Raw genomic sequence first — 15,635 nt, 5'->3', positions numbered from 1 at the left:
AGGTGGCGATGGGAATGAATAAAGGCAGACAGTGTGAATTGTGTGCATGGGTATATATGTATGTGTCTGTGTGTGTGTGTATATATATGTGTACATTGAGATGTATAGGTATGTATATTTGCGTGTGTGGACGTGTATGTATATACATGTGTATGGGGGTGGGTTGGGCCATTTCTTACGTCTGTTTCCTTGTGCTACTTCGCAAACGCGGGAGACAGTGACAAAGCAAAAATTTAAAAATAAATAAAATATATATACATATATATATATATATATATATATATATATATATATATATATATATATATATATATATATATATATATACATCTTTTTCTTTTCTTTTTTTCATACTATTCGCCATTTCCCACGTTAGCAAGGTAGCGCTAAGAACAGAGGACTGGGCCTTTGAGGGAATATCCTCCCCTGGCCCCCTTCTCTGTTCCTTCTTTTGGAAAATTAAGAAAAAAAATGAGAGGGAAGGATTTCTAGCCACCCGCTCCCTCCCCTTTTTTGTTGCCTTCTACAACACGCAGGAATACATGTGAAGTATTCTTTCTCCCCTATCCCCGGGATATATATCTATATATATATATATCTATATATATATATATATATATATATATATATATATATATATATATATTCTTTCTTTCTTTTAAACTATTCACCATTTCCCGCGTTAGCAAGGTAGCGTTAGGAACAGAGGACTGGGCCTTTTTTGGAATATCCTCACCTGGCCCCCTCTGTTCCTTCTTTTGGAAAAAAAAAAAAAAAAACGAGAGGGGAGGATTTCCAGCCCCCCACTCCCTCCCCTTTTAGTCGCCTTCTACGACACGCAGGGAATATGTGGGAAGTATTCTTAATCCCCTATCCCCAGGGATAATATATATATATATATATATATATATATTTTTTTTTTTTTTTTTTTTTTTTTTTTTTTTTTTTTTTTTTCAAAAGAAGGAACAGAGAAGGGGGCCAGGTGAGGGTATTCCCTCAAAGGCCCAGTCCTCTGTTCTTAACGCTACCTCGCTATCGCGGGAAATGGCAAATAGTATGAAAAAAAAAAAAAAATATATATATATATATATATATATATGGGAGCAAGGGGCTGGAAATCCTCCCCTCTCGTTTTTTTAATTTTCCAAAAGAAGGAACAGAGAAGTGTGCCAAGTGAGGATTATTCCCTCTAAGGCCTAGTCCTCTGTTCTTAGCGCTACCTCACTAACGCGGGAAATGGTTAGTATGAAAAAAAGAAAAGAAAAAGATGTATATATATATATTTCTCCTTTCATACACTCTTCCAAACTCAGTCACCAACTTCAGCTGTTTCTCACTTGAATCAGTCAACAAAGCTGTATCATCGGCTAACATCAACTGAATCACTTCCCAGGCCCTCTCCTCCCCAACTGACTGCATAATTGTCCCTCTCTCCAAAACTCTTGCATTTACCTCCTTAACCACCCCATCTATAAACAAATTAAACAACCATGGGGACATCACACACCCCTGCCACAGACCGATCTTCACTGGGAACCAATCCCTCTCCTCTCTTTCTACTTGTGCACATGCTTACATCCTTGGTAAAAACTTTTCACTACTTCTAGCAGCTTACCTCCCACACCACTCTTAAGACATTCTGCAAAGCATCTCTATCAACCCTATCATATGCCTTCTCCAGATCCATAGATACTACATACAAATTCATGTATTCCTAAGTATTTCTCACATTCTTTAAAGCAAACACCTGATCCACACATCCTCTTCCACTTCTGAAACCACACTACCTCACACACATTCTTTAAAGCAAACACCTGATCCACACATCCTCTACCAATGCTGAAACCCCACTGCTTCTCCCCAATCTGATGCTCTGTACATGCCTTCACTTCTCAATCAATACCCTCCCATACAATTTCCCAGGAGTACTCAACAAACTTATGCCTCTGTAGTTTGAACACTCACCTTTATCCCCTTTGCCTTTGTACAATGGCACTATGCATGCATTCTGCCAGCCCTAAGGCACTTGCCATGGTCTGTGCATACATTGAATATTTTTACCAACCAATCAACAACACAGTCATCCACCTTCTTAATAAATTCTACTGCAATACCATCCAAACCCACTGCCTTTGCCAGATTTCATTTTCCGCAAAGCTTTCGCTACCTCTTCTCTCAACCAAACCATTATCTCTGACCTTCTCACTTGCACACCACCCTGACCAAAACACCCTACATCTGCCACTCTCCTATCAAACACATTCAACAAACCTTAAAATTACTCACACCATCTCCTCATTTCACCACTACCTGTTATTACTTACCCCCTTCACTGGTTCCCATTTGTTCTCTTGTCTTACGCATGTTATTTACCTCCTTCCAAAATATCTTTTTATTCTCATCAAAGTTTAATGATACTTTCTCACCTCAACTTTCATTTGTCCTCTTTTTCAACCCTTGCACCTTCCTCTTGATCTGCTGCTTTCTTTTATACATTTCCCAGTCATTTGCACTCCTTCCTTTTAAGTAGCTTCCAAAAGCCTCTCTCTTCTCTTTCACTAACAACTTTATTTCTTCATCCCACCATTCACTACCCTTTGTAATCTGCCCACCTCCCACCTTTCTCATGCCATATGCATCTTTTGCACATGCCATCACTGCTTCCCTAAATACATCCCATTCCTCACCCACTCCCCTAACGTCATTTGCTCTCACCTTTTGCCATTCTACACACAATCTCTCCTAATGCTTTCTCACATAAGTGTCCTTTCCAAGCTCACTTACTCTCTCACCACTCTCTTCTCTCCAGCTCGTGCCATCACATAGAAAAAAAAAGTCTACCCCACCAGACCAGACCTCTAGAACACCAGTCACATTGTGATGCTTACATTCTTGACATATACATCAGTACAACACCATAAACATTGTTTCAACATATCTCAAGACCCTTCATACCTGCAGTTCAACTACCTTAAAGAAGACAGTGAGCACTTGCTACTCAATTGCCATATGCCCTTTGTCCATAGAAACACCCACATCACTACACTTTGTGACCTGTGGCCATAATCATTAGATGAGGCAAGCTTCCCATGTGCTGCAGAAGCTTCATAAAACAAAAGGACTTCTGGGGCAATGAGGTAAGGTAAGGTATTGTATATAAGTTTATTTACTTAAAGACCTCATTTTAAGATAACATTTACTTAAAGACCTCATTTTATGAAAAGATGCCTTTCTGGAGCCTCCTGCAATCCAAGGCCATGCTGCTTCCAGCAGCAGAGAAATATAGTCTCTTTTGAATTAAGTTCTTTGATGAATCTGTACTTCTGGTAATGCAGCCTCATCATAGGTGACCTTTTATGCATGTGTAGCCTCATGCAGGCAGAGAACAGTTACATGGAGGAGAGGGACATCAAACTGGAGATGGATGGATGAAGTGGAAAAGATTTTGAGCACTTGGGGCTTGAACTTGTAGGAGAACAAAGAGCATACTTGGGATAAAATGAATTGGAGTGCTGTAGTATACAGAGGGAGACATGCTGTCATAGGACTGAACCAGGAAATATGAAGCAGCTGGGGAAAACTAAAGAATGGTTTATGGGGCTTTGCTGTGGTTAGGGAGCTTTAGTTTCAGTGCATTAGACATGACAGCTATGGAATGGATGTCACCAAATGAGTTCTTTCCTTGTCTGCTCCAGGAATTATATCCCTCACATGGAAATTGGTGAAAAGGTACAACAAAAACAAATTCTATCTAGCCCAACATACGTCCCAAGTTCCATTCTGACCAATCGGTCTGATCTCGAAATGGATGTAAGTCAGCATGGCATGTTGAATTCTTATACCTTTACAGCATTCTTTTATCCTACTCAATTTTTTTCATGACTATCTCCTTTTCTTATGAACCAGCTTTATTATATGATTCTGTAGTTTCATTTTACACTTTATTTCAGATTCTTTAGTTCATATTTCAACATCTTTATTTTTAACATTATTCAAGTTCTGTCAAGATCATCTTATTTTTGTTTAACCGGTTTTATGAATTGACATTTTCTAAATCACTATGGTTTATCAAAAAAAAAAAAAAAAAAAGGTTAATTTTTACCTTATTGGCAGTTCCTTCATCAGCACTTGCTGCTTCATCTGTGACTCAAATGTTGTGCAAGCTATATCTTCTTTTAAATCTATTGAACCAACCATGACTTGCTGTAAAGTCTCAATATACTCCTCGCCCACTGTTTCCTTCAAAGTTTCAAAAATACTTCTACTCTTCACCTGAATTGTTAGTAAGCTTAGTAGAACACATTTTGAATTTGACGTTCTATCCACAGCATCAACAACTTTTTCTATTTCATGAATGGGCCCTTATTGCTTTGTTATCGTAAACTTCATACTTGCCGAACCTTTCACTGCTTCATGTATTTTTTCTGTGTTCTTTAAAATTGTGGAGACCATCGAATTGGACAAATGTAGATCACGTACAATCACTAACTTTTTTCCTCCTTCATATTGGGTGATTACCTTTATTTTCAATTCCAAATCGAGCATCTTCCTCAGTTTAATCCAGCACCGAAATTAGTTAGATTCACTTGAATAACATGTGCTTATCAAATGGTAACTCGAGTGAGAACTGAGAGATGCTGTGATGTACATTATGCTGGGATATCATCTGAGAGTCACTATCATATGCATGCAGCTGTTAGCATTGGCAGACATAAGACCAAGCTTAATTTTCATATTTACTTACATTTTCCAGTTTATATATTTTTTTCTCGTCATGTATGGATGGTCATAAGTAGGGGATAGACAGTATCTGTAAGTAAAGTTCCTGTGCCTAATTCAGTTGTCTATATTTTGCAGGGCTGTTGTTGTCAAGGAATATTCTACCTTTTGGACTGATATCACCTCTAAGACCTTTTCTGTTCACCACCTCTGATATTAGCCAGCCAAATCATACTGTCAGCTGCCCTCTGCCGCATATTTATTTATACTGAGTCATCTATATAATCACCTACAGTCTGGAAAAATTTCCTATGAATGATTCTGATGTCCTCTTCTGATCAGATGTATACCAATTTAAAACCAGATTCAGCTGCAGCTCTCTTACTCATGTTGTTTCATGTAGTCTTCTGCTTGTTTTCTAGTTTTTTGAATCGTTATCTTGAGTTGTCTATCAGGATATCTCTTCTCATTTTCCTTTGTGCTTTTTGCTGTGACCACCTAGGATATGCACAAAGACATGGCAGTTCATCTTCTGAGACTTTTGTGATTTCTGCAGTCTCTCATTCCCCCAAAGTAGTCTGTTGTAAAAGAGATATGTGCCTTCCTTTGGCAAGACAACTTGCAATATCTACTCCAGATATATCCCTACATTTCACTTTTTATATTTTTCTTAAGACTCCATCCCATGATAATCATAACTTGGACAAACAAAAAAATATTAAGATGATTCAAGAAGCTGTCATTGTTTAGGAGGTAGAAATATTACTTTCTTTCATGAAAACAGAAAATTCCGATTATTATTCTTTGAGTTCATTTTATTAAAGTTACAAGGATAAGGATCATTATTAAAAAAAATAACAGTCATTTTACGTGATCTCAACAAAATCATAACATGCTTTTACCATGAATCTGCAACACATTTACACAGCAGTGCATGAGAACACAGCTTTGGCTGTTGTTACAGATGAGGTCTGGATGTGATTGCTTTATACATTTATTACCTTAGCCTATCAATATTCATTTCTAAAGGTACAATGAAGTTAATAAAAAAATAATGCTTGTAAAATAAAATCGTATCATGTTTACAATATTCACCATACCTAAAGAATATCTAAGGCTTATTATCCTAGTTAAATTCGAGTGCACCAATATCAAAATTATCTGGGTTTCCATTAACCATCACTGTCATCACACATGATGACGTGTAGTGTATTCCAGGACACCTGCAGTTGATTTTGTCATCACTAATGTAAACCCAGTTTCCCTTTAACCATCATGAGTCAGTCCGTCTAGCACCCAAATGTGAACTCATGCCTTAACCTGCAAATATCTTGTACTACCCACTGTGGATAAGAAAGATCATTTGTCTTTTGAGTAAGAAGGCAGACAAGCATATGCAGAACGGTGCCAGGTCCAATGTGATGTGCAAGGGATGAAATAGCTGATGCCTGGGTACTGAGGAACAAAGCTAACAGATTCCCAGATACCGTAGGTATTGGCTCTAAACCTAGTACTAGAATAGTGTCTGGCGGTTGTTTGGCAGCCATAGTTTGCCTCATATAGTTCATAGTTCTCTACTCTTATAACTTAAAGCCTCAAATATGAAAAGTTTAAATGAAAAATTATGTGCCCCATAAATATATATGTGTAACATAGCCAATTAATGTGCTGAATTTTGAATTCTCATTGATTTTTAGTGATACTTATTAAACTCTGATAAGTCCATCTGGTTCATCGACCTAACTCTTACAAGTACCAGATTTAAGCACAAAAGAATATTTCAAGGTTAAAGATCCTAACTCATAACACAAAATTTTCAAAATTTAAGCATTAACGAAAAAAAAATTCTTGCTCATATTCACGGTAAGTTGGGCTTTGTAAGATCTCCCTAACCAAAATGGACCTCAACATATTGTTTTATTAAATCCCACAACCTACCAAAGAACTCTGTAAGATGAATGAACATTAATCTCAAGTTCAATTGGTAATAATGATCTTTCATGCAAAAGGCAACTACTTCACCTCAATAACAGGAAACCTGCATGAAACTTTCAGAAAACTTTATAACTGTTGTTATTGTTAATAAGATGGGCTGTGCGAACACATGCAATGATCTAGTGTTTACGGTGGACTTTACATGGCCTATGGTCCTTAAATGTAAGAAATGCCTTTTGGATACTGATAAATTCCTGCTTCATGAGGAAAAACTCATGACTTCTTTTATCATATTAATGGTAATGCTGAACAAAGAATTCACAATATCCAATATCACACATCTTATAAATCCCAAATATATAAAACTACTCTCTGCACAAAAACAAACATAATGTTTTTCTTGTAACACATTTAAGAACTTATGGTCATACTGTCAGCATTAAATGATCAGCCCTCTGAAGGTCTCCAGCAAATTCAATTCAATTTTATGATTCTACTGGGTCTCAGCTTTGGTTAAAGCAAATAATGGGAATTTATATTATTAAATAAATCCTAATTCATATCATTTTATATTTTTGAATACATCCTATTATCAAATCCCTTTCAATCCTATGTACAGCATACAAATTTTGTTAAGAGACCTAACTATGTACTACTTATGATGAATTTTTCCACCTTCACTTGAGGCAGGTATAGATATCATGTCACCTGAAACTTTCATAGCTTGCAGAAATATCCACATGACTCAACTACCTAGAGCAGGAGGACACTGCTATAACCAAGACTTTTAAGGTTCAGATGATAACAGCCAAAAATCACATTTAACAATATCAGGGGACATGGGGAGTGATTCTGAATATAAATGAGGAAGACAATTTCCAAGCACAGCATAGGAAAATGATAATTAATCATGTGACTTGAAATAATTCTTTTTGTAAATGGCTCATAATTCATATATCATTGTTTCAAGATTTACTGAAATCTGTCAAGTTGAGGGTGACAATTCAATCAATTCAGTCAGGACTGAAAGGGCTAAAGTTGAATGCTGGCAAAATTTAGAGAGCTGCTCATTTATCTAGAAAACAAAAGCCCAAATCTCTATACTGAATAATCCAAGCTTTTATTCAAGAACATTTGACACCTTTTATCACACAAGTCTCATACTAAGATTTCTTGCACACCAAATAGAAATTGGTAGCTTATTTAGTAAAACTGTACAAGTTCCAGCATAAAAAATGCACTTTTAATTACAATATAAAATATAAATAAATTCTTTTTATACTTATTATTGCCTATTAAAAACTTTAACGTATAAAAAGAAAGTAATTTTCTGCACATAAGTGATTTCTTAAGATATTAAATTATTAGCTATAGAATGCTGTATTACAACTTGCATTCTGCAGTCATCAAATATGTCAACATGCTTTATACTCATCAAATACTATCTTAAGTATCCTAGATGCCTTTGTCTGCTTTGCATATATCTGCATGTATGTGTATATATATGTTTGCTGTGTGTTTGTGACTCATCACCTGTACATTCTTTTAAGGGGCTTATAAGAACCTTACCTCAATACATTTACAATAGGAAAATAAACAACCTCTGCACAATATAGAAAGAAAACTATACAATATTGTTTCCTGGGAAGGGATACTTTCATTTAAATGCTCATAGGTGAATAATTCTTTATAAATCTATTACTGAAATAAAATTACTATGGATATTCGTTATCATCTTAAACTATGGCCTACTGATGGATGTTGAAACTCAGCCTTTGGTCCACATTCAATGATCTGGGACTGCAACTATACAACAACTATTTTTGACTGGTGTCATGTCATCCAGTTATCAGTTTTCAGGGACATTACCATCAATTTAGCCAGGGAACCTACAAGCAGCAGATATAGCCTAGGATATGCAAAATATTTTTTCATGATAAATGTATCAATAATACTTATGCACAGAGACGTTTCATTGAGTGTCCTCCAGAACACTTCAATAGTGTACTCCGGATGCTATACAAATCATGTCTTCAATTAATTTAAAATCCATTTTCAAGTCTACAGGATTCATTTTTGGGACTAAATGTGCTTGTTATGGTTATCTATACATTATCTGGCCATACCTTTTCTCTAAAGTTCATTGGGACTCCCACCCAACATCACACCAATAATAAATATTTATAGAAGCAACTAACAAACACTTCATAAAGGTGATGTTAGTGGAAAATCTACTACCTGGTATATATGACACAGACCAACCATTTACCAACAAATGAATGTAAAAAGAGTAAAAGCCCAAAAAAGCACACAAATTGTATATCTTGAGGACATATGTGTTGGCAATAATACACATTTCAACAAAGTTGCTTAGAAATGGTGATGTCTGAATAAGATTTACTATTTAGTGTAAATAACATTGCACAGCAATCGCTTACAAACAATTGCATGTAATTACATGTACAACCAAAAACAGCATCACAAGTTTAAATTTACTGTAAACATTTACACCTCACAACTGTGTACCTCTCAACAAACTCTCTGTAGTGGTGATGGTGGTAAAAATCAACTATTTGGTGTAATAACAGAGCAATTATTTATGATCAAATGCATGTATAAAAATAAGGGCAAAAACAGTTTCACATACTTTAAATCACTTTAACAATTTTGGCACAGCTAACTATTGTGCCTTAATCAACTCAGGGTTACTAAAAGGGCTCACCCCTTCTGTGTAAAAGTGTCAACTCAGGGTAACTAGAAGGGCTCTTCCCCTTGAGCGAAAAAGTGTTAAAATCCAGTCCTAACCTGAAAATAAATGCTCATGCAGCACAGTGTATGAAGTCAGTAGCCTTGTTACCAATCCAGGTCCCACAATTAAAAAAACCCATTCTTTACCATAAGGTAATAACCTCCTACACCAGAACACACATAAAATGTTACGGAAAATACATCATGCTACCAAAATATAAATGCATAGACTTGCTTTTCAAGTGTATACACCAAGAAATATTGTGAAACAGTAAGGTACATTTCTATGTGTAAGAAGTTTTGTTATTGTGAAGTAACAAATATGACTTGTGTCTGTATGCATGGTCACATGTGGAGCTCTAAACAGATGAACATGTGCATACAGGAGTTTTTGTATTAGAATTTCTGTATGCATATAAGTGCTTCTCTGTACGTTTTACACAAGCATGTATTTGTGTGATGTTCTGCTGGTATATATGTATAAGCTGTGTTTTGAACATACATGTGTTTAAGCATGTATTTCTTAGCATCTTCATGTAACTATATGCATATGTGAATCTATCTATCCATATCTTTGACACCATTTCCCTTCGGTAACCCCCTCAAGGGGGTGGCCATGACAAAAGACTCCATAACCAGTGAACTCCAATGCTGCTTCTCAGCCTTTTAGTGCCTCAACCTTCACAAGCCACTAGCAGAGGGCAATTCTAGCACAGTCTTTCCAGAGGCTCCTACCAATGTTCCTACCAATTAATTCTACTTACTGTTCCAACCTACTACTTTCACCTAATGCTCGCATTGTGGTGTAGTGGTCTGCATTACGAGCCATGACGCATTCATGGGCCGCCAAGTGTCGAGCAATAGGTTCACATCCTGGTTATGGCAGTTGGTCCAAAAGTCAACCCAGCTGTTCATCCACCCTATGGAGTTGGTTGATAAAATGGGTACCTGGCTCAGGCTTGGGAAGCGCCGGGAAACAGATGAGGAAAGGCCACATCAACTCTCTAGCTGTCATGTGTAATGCACAAAACCACAACTCCCTATCCACATCCAGGCCCTGCAAACTTTTCTGTGGATTATCCCGGATGTTTCACGTGCCCTGATTCAGTCCATTAACGTGCGGCACGTCGACCCCAGTATACCACATTGATTTAATTCACTCTATTCTGTGCACGCCTTTAACCCTCCTGCACATTCAGGCCCTGATTGCTCAAAATCTTTTCACTCCATCCTTCCATCTCCTATTTGGTCTCCCAGTTTTCCCTATTCCCACCACTTCCGACTCACTTATTCTCTTTGTCAACCTTTCCTCATTCATCTTCTCTATATGTCCAAACCATTTCAACACATACTCTTCTGCTTTCTCAACCACCTTTTTATTCCCAAACATCTCTCTTACCCTATCATTACTTACTCAATCAAACCACCTCAAGCCACATATTCAGAGCTGCCAAACTTGTCAAACAAAAAAATGGAACAGATGGCAAAAATAAGGAATTCCGATTTGAAAAAAAAAATTGCAAAATGAAACGTACAACCACGCACAGTACAGGAAATTGTGATGTCCAATGCTCAAGCTGTTATTTCCATTTGTTTACCTACATGTACATAGTCCACAATTGTTCATTTTAAAACCAATAAAGTATCTAGTCAGTAATGTTTCATTTTCAGTCCTCAAACTAAGTCAACAGAGGTTCTAACATTTATCTGTCCACACATATTCAGTCCTGGCTGGAGAACTTTTTGTTATAAGCAGTGGCTGCCTGTTTGCACTTCTCCAGAAGCCTTACACTGAACTTCACTCGCTGAAAACTTTTTTTAGCAAATCTATACACTCTCTGTGTGAGGTGATCTGATAATGTTTCTGTGCCAAGAATTGGGTAAACTTCAGTGGAGATTTTCCTTACCAGACTGAAAATTCTCATCTTCAGTACTGCTGTGAGCAACTGACAGGACAGCAAACATGATTCTGGGAAGATGTACATACTTTTCCTTAAAAGAAGACTTGTCTCTTAGTGAAGAAATGGCCATGCACAACTCATCAGCTCTTTGGTCAAGATATACATCCTCAAGCTGATCTACCGTTTTTTGAGCAAATTCAAGTTCAAGCTCATCTATCTGAAGTGGAATTTCTTTACAAAGTAGAGCACTGATGTAAACTCTGCATCCATTCTCTTCCCTTGGTCAACAACACTTGCATTCTGAATCAGCTCATTCTTCAAGGGAGAACTGCTTGAACACATAATGACATACAGAAAGTATTTCCTGACAGATGTGAAGAATTCTTCCTTCTCTTTTGATAAGAATGCTTTAGTTGAGAAAGTTCTTAACATCATTCCCCAAGATGAGATCCTCATCTGGTCATTGATTGCACTTCTCCCTATAACTACACTGTTCAGGTGATGGGGAATTTGCAATCACTGAGGCAATAAACTAATGTAATGATATAGCTTACACAGTGAGGATCTGATTTTTCTAGTAAAATTTTTGTTGTTGCTCTTCATGTCACTGCTAGAAAATATTAAATCAAATTTTACTACTCTGAAGAACAGCAAGAGATGGAAGGAAACTAATAATATCTTATCCACTTCTATATATGATAATTTTACATGACTTTTTGAAGCCTCAGGAGGGCCTGGCTGGAGTAGGACTAGCCTGATTACACAAACTAAAGACATGATCAGACGGTAAGACTGACCATGCAACAGTCTGTGCAGTCATTTTCGCAAAATGGTCGTAAATTGACTAATGCCCAACTTATTTTGTACACTGCATTAGTACTTGCATGTGCAATGAGAATATACATTATACAGTGAAAAGAGCATCCCTGTGAACTTCCCATACATTACATACACAATACAGGTACAATACACAATCATGCGACAAGAATTTAAAAGAAAACATTTCACTAAAAAGAATTGTACTGCCGTAATTTTTCTAAAAAAAAAAAAAAAACAAATACAATAAAAATGTAATGGTTGGCAGCTCCTCATACTGTCCTCAAACACTGCCAACACATCCACCCTCCTCGGCACAACCTTATCTATAGTCTGTGCCTCACAGCCATATAATATTTTTGGAACTATTATTCCTTCAAACATACCCATTTTTGCTCTCCAAGTTAACATTTCCTCTTTCTACACTCCCACAACCTTCACCTACTCCCACACCCACCCAGTGATTCACTTCCACTTCCATGGTTCCATTCGCTGCTAAGTCCGCTCCCAGATATCTAAAACACCTCGCTTCCTCCAATTTTTCTCACAAACTTGTTCCTCATCCCTGCTGAAACTAATAACCTTGCTCTTATTCACATTTACTCTTAACTTTCTCCTTTCACACACTTCCAAACTCAGTCACCAACTTCTGCAATTTCTTACTCGAATCAGCTGACAGTGCTGTATAATCAGTGAACAACAAATGACTCACTTCCCAGACCCTCTCATCCCTCACAGACTGCTTACTCACCCCTCTCTCTAAGACTCTTACATTTAACTCCCTCACCATCCCATCCGTAAACAAATTCAACAACCATGGTGACATTGCACACCCCTGCCACTGACTGACCTTCACTGGGAACCATTCACTCTCCTCTCTTCCAACTCATACACATGCCTTACACCCATGATAAAAACTTTTCACTGCTTCTTGCAGCTTACCTTCTACACCATATATTCCTAGGACCTTCTACAAGGCATGGACAGAGTGAAAAGGTTTTGAGCGATTGGGGCCTGAACATGCAGGAGGGCAAAAGGCATGCATAGAATAGAGTGAATTGGAACAATGTGGTATACTGGGGATGATGTGCTGTCAATGGACTGAACCAGGGCATGTGAAACATCTGGGGTAAACCATGGAAATGTCTGTAGGGCCTGGATGTGGATAGGGAGCTGTGGTTTTGGTGCATTACACATGACAGCTAGAGACTGAGTGTGAGCAGATGTGGCCTAGTTATGGCTTTGGTTGCCCTTGCCAGCTAAACTGAAAAAAAAAAATCTGTCTAATGTTTCTTCTTATTACTTCTATGTATGTATGAATTCATATCATAATGATGTCACCATTCTTCAAAATGCAGCTTCTGTCTTGTTTTACCCTCCTTGTGAATTGGTATATACTTGTCACATGATATTAAGCTCTGAAGCAATATTAAAGATGCAAATGAAACCTAATGTTACAGATAATAAAACAAAGTGAGCTCCAAATGTATTGAACAGATTTAAGTAAATAATAATACATACCCACTAACCTTATTTTTGGTGGATTATGTAAAACCTTTACAAACACCATGATCTTCATACCTCCCTTGACATGCATGTGTAATGACAACCCTCATACACAAATAAATTCTCGCTCTGTCATTCCACCTTAACTGATTTCCCTCACAGATACTCTCTTATGTTCATATTCTTCACATAAATCTTATCCTCCTGCTCATATCATACCAGTATTTCATCTTTTACAATATCATCCTCTTCCGTTACACCATTATTCATACAATTCCAAGTTTTTCACTCTATCTATAAAAAAGAAACAAATATTACTAGATGATATCAAGAATTATGACAATTTTTAATCAAATATGCTATCATCACTGAATCATTATATTACACATCATAGAGTATGATTAAGAATCAAGATGATCCCTTGATGCAAAAATATTCAGCAAGACTTTATATAAAGCGCAGTACCACTGCAGTACGATGCACACTGCAAAAGGTCAAGGTGAGGAAAATTCACGCAAAAGCTGCTAGTACTGAGGTACAAATGATGATGATGATGATGTATAAGGAAGATGCTATATCACCCTCCAGTAATCTAATATGGAAACTGGCTTACTGGATACTGAAAAATGATGATACATAGCTGAATGTTCCTTTAACTTCAATACTTTAGGTTATGACTAAAACAAAATAAGGTTTGTTGGGCTGGAACATAAGTGCAGTTACAGGTATTTTGCTTTGCATAACTACAATACTATGACACCTTCGAGGCAAACTCATTTCACATACATCATGCCCCCAAAATAATCATAATGGAAAAGATTTGGTTTAAGGATGCACACTCATTACTGATCATTTTCTCATGATTTTTGGTGAGCATTTAACAATAATGAATAATGACAATATGTACTTCTGGTCAAAAAAAATATTATTAAATATAAATGAAAAATGGATGGGCCCTGTATCATAGGCAGACTGTTGAGCTGAAAAAACTGATGTAAGAGCATCAAAGAAACAAATCTAAAACATTAAAATTTAATTACACATTTGATGGATGGTATGGACTGGAAATCATATTTTCTTGTATCATAATTTAAAAAAAAAAGAAAACACGTTGAGGCCAAACAAAGAAATTCCTCAAAGACTCAGCCATCTGTTCCCAATGTAACCTCACTAATGAGGGACACAGTTAACAGGCATGAAACATGAAAGACCTATGATGTCTAGGATGCTTTGTTTACAGTTCTATCCATGAATGGCATTAAACAGTGTTGGTAATACTCATCTGTGGGCTTTTAAAGAATATAAACGCATGTTTTTTCTGTCCATTTTATATATCATAACTATTTCTGCATTAATAAAATTTACATTATACTGAATTAGCTAACATTAAAAAACAAAACTTTTAAGAATTCTTTCCTTACATTCGTAGAATGATGGGGTATAAATTTGGCTAATATTTCTGAAACTTTTTGTGTTTAATCTCTCTCAGTGAGATTAGAAGCATGACTCAAATTTTTGTCTAGTTAGTTAGGCTAGGATTGGTTTGGATTGCTCTGCAAACCCTTTATATCTTACAGGGCTCCTGAGAGGAATTCTATCAGGGAGTAATAAGTTTCTTTTGGGTCCCCTTCCCTTCTCCATTAGTCATCCTGTTTTTATCCACTAAGGTTTTATGCCATGAGCTGTAAGGCCAAGCTGTATGGAAGATGAGAGAGGGGTGGAATGGAGCATTCTGATGATTTTCTTCATTTTCTGAGATCTCAGAAAATTCTTGGTCCCCCTTTTGGACCCTGTCCAGGTACGATGTACCCCCTGCACCCCCTTCTCAAAGGCCCTGTCTGTTTCATCCATTCTATATTGATTTCATTTAACATAACCCACAATTTACACAATTCATTAACCTTTCTTACTACTGGCAGATACAGAATTTAAGCCAGACATATCTTCATAAAGATACATACCATCATAAGTTTTATAAATGAATCTCAATGAAGAATTGTGAAAAAATTA

The 15,635-nt window shown here is 36.7% G+C and overlaps 2 protein-coding genes across 3 annotated transcripts in view; one reads left to right on the top strand and one right to left on the bottom strand.

Annotated features, from left to right (window-relative positions):
* Nucleotides 1-8,649, top strand: part of LOC139751338 (defense protein l(2)34Fc-like) — a 43,683-nt gene extending 35,034 nt beyond the window's left edge. The window contains exon 5 of the mRNA XM_071666692.1: nucleotides 4,858-8,649. Coding sequence (XP_071522793.1) covers nucleotides 4,858-4,933 — 76 coding nt within the window. The 3' untranslated portion in view covers nucleotides 4,934-8,649. The remainder of the gene's footprint in view (nucleotides 1-4,857) is intronic.
* Nucleotides 5,514-15,635, bottom strand: part of LOC139751337 (uncharacterized) — a 32,359-nt gene continuing 22,237 nt past the window's right edge. For both annotated transcript variants that reach the window (XR_011713327.1, XM_071666691.1), the window contains one exon: nucleotides 5,514-15,635. This exon is cut by the window's right edge. The gene's annotated coding sequence lies outside the window, so the exon portion shown is untranslated.

The sequence above is a fragment of the Panulirus ornatus genome, chromosome 11 (assembly GCF_036320965.1).
Source record: "Panulirus ornatus isolate Po-2019 chromosome 11, ASM3632096v1, whole genome shotgun sequence".
In the NCBI taxonomy this organism is placed as follows: domain Eukaryota; kingdom Metazoa; phylum Arthropoda; class Malacostraca; order Decapoda; family Palinuridae; genus Panulirus; species Panulirus ornatus.
This window is presented reverse-complemented; position numbering and strand designations above follow the sequence as displayed.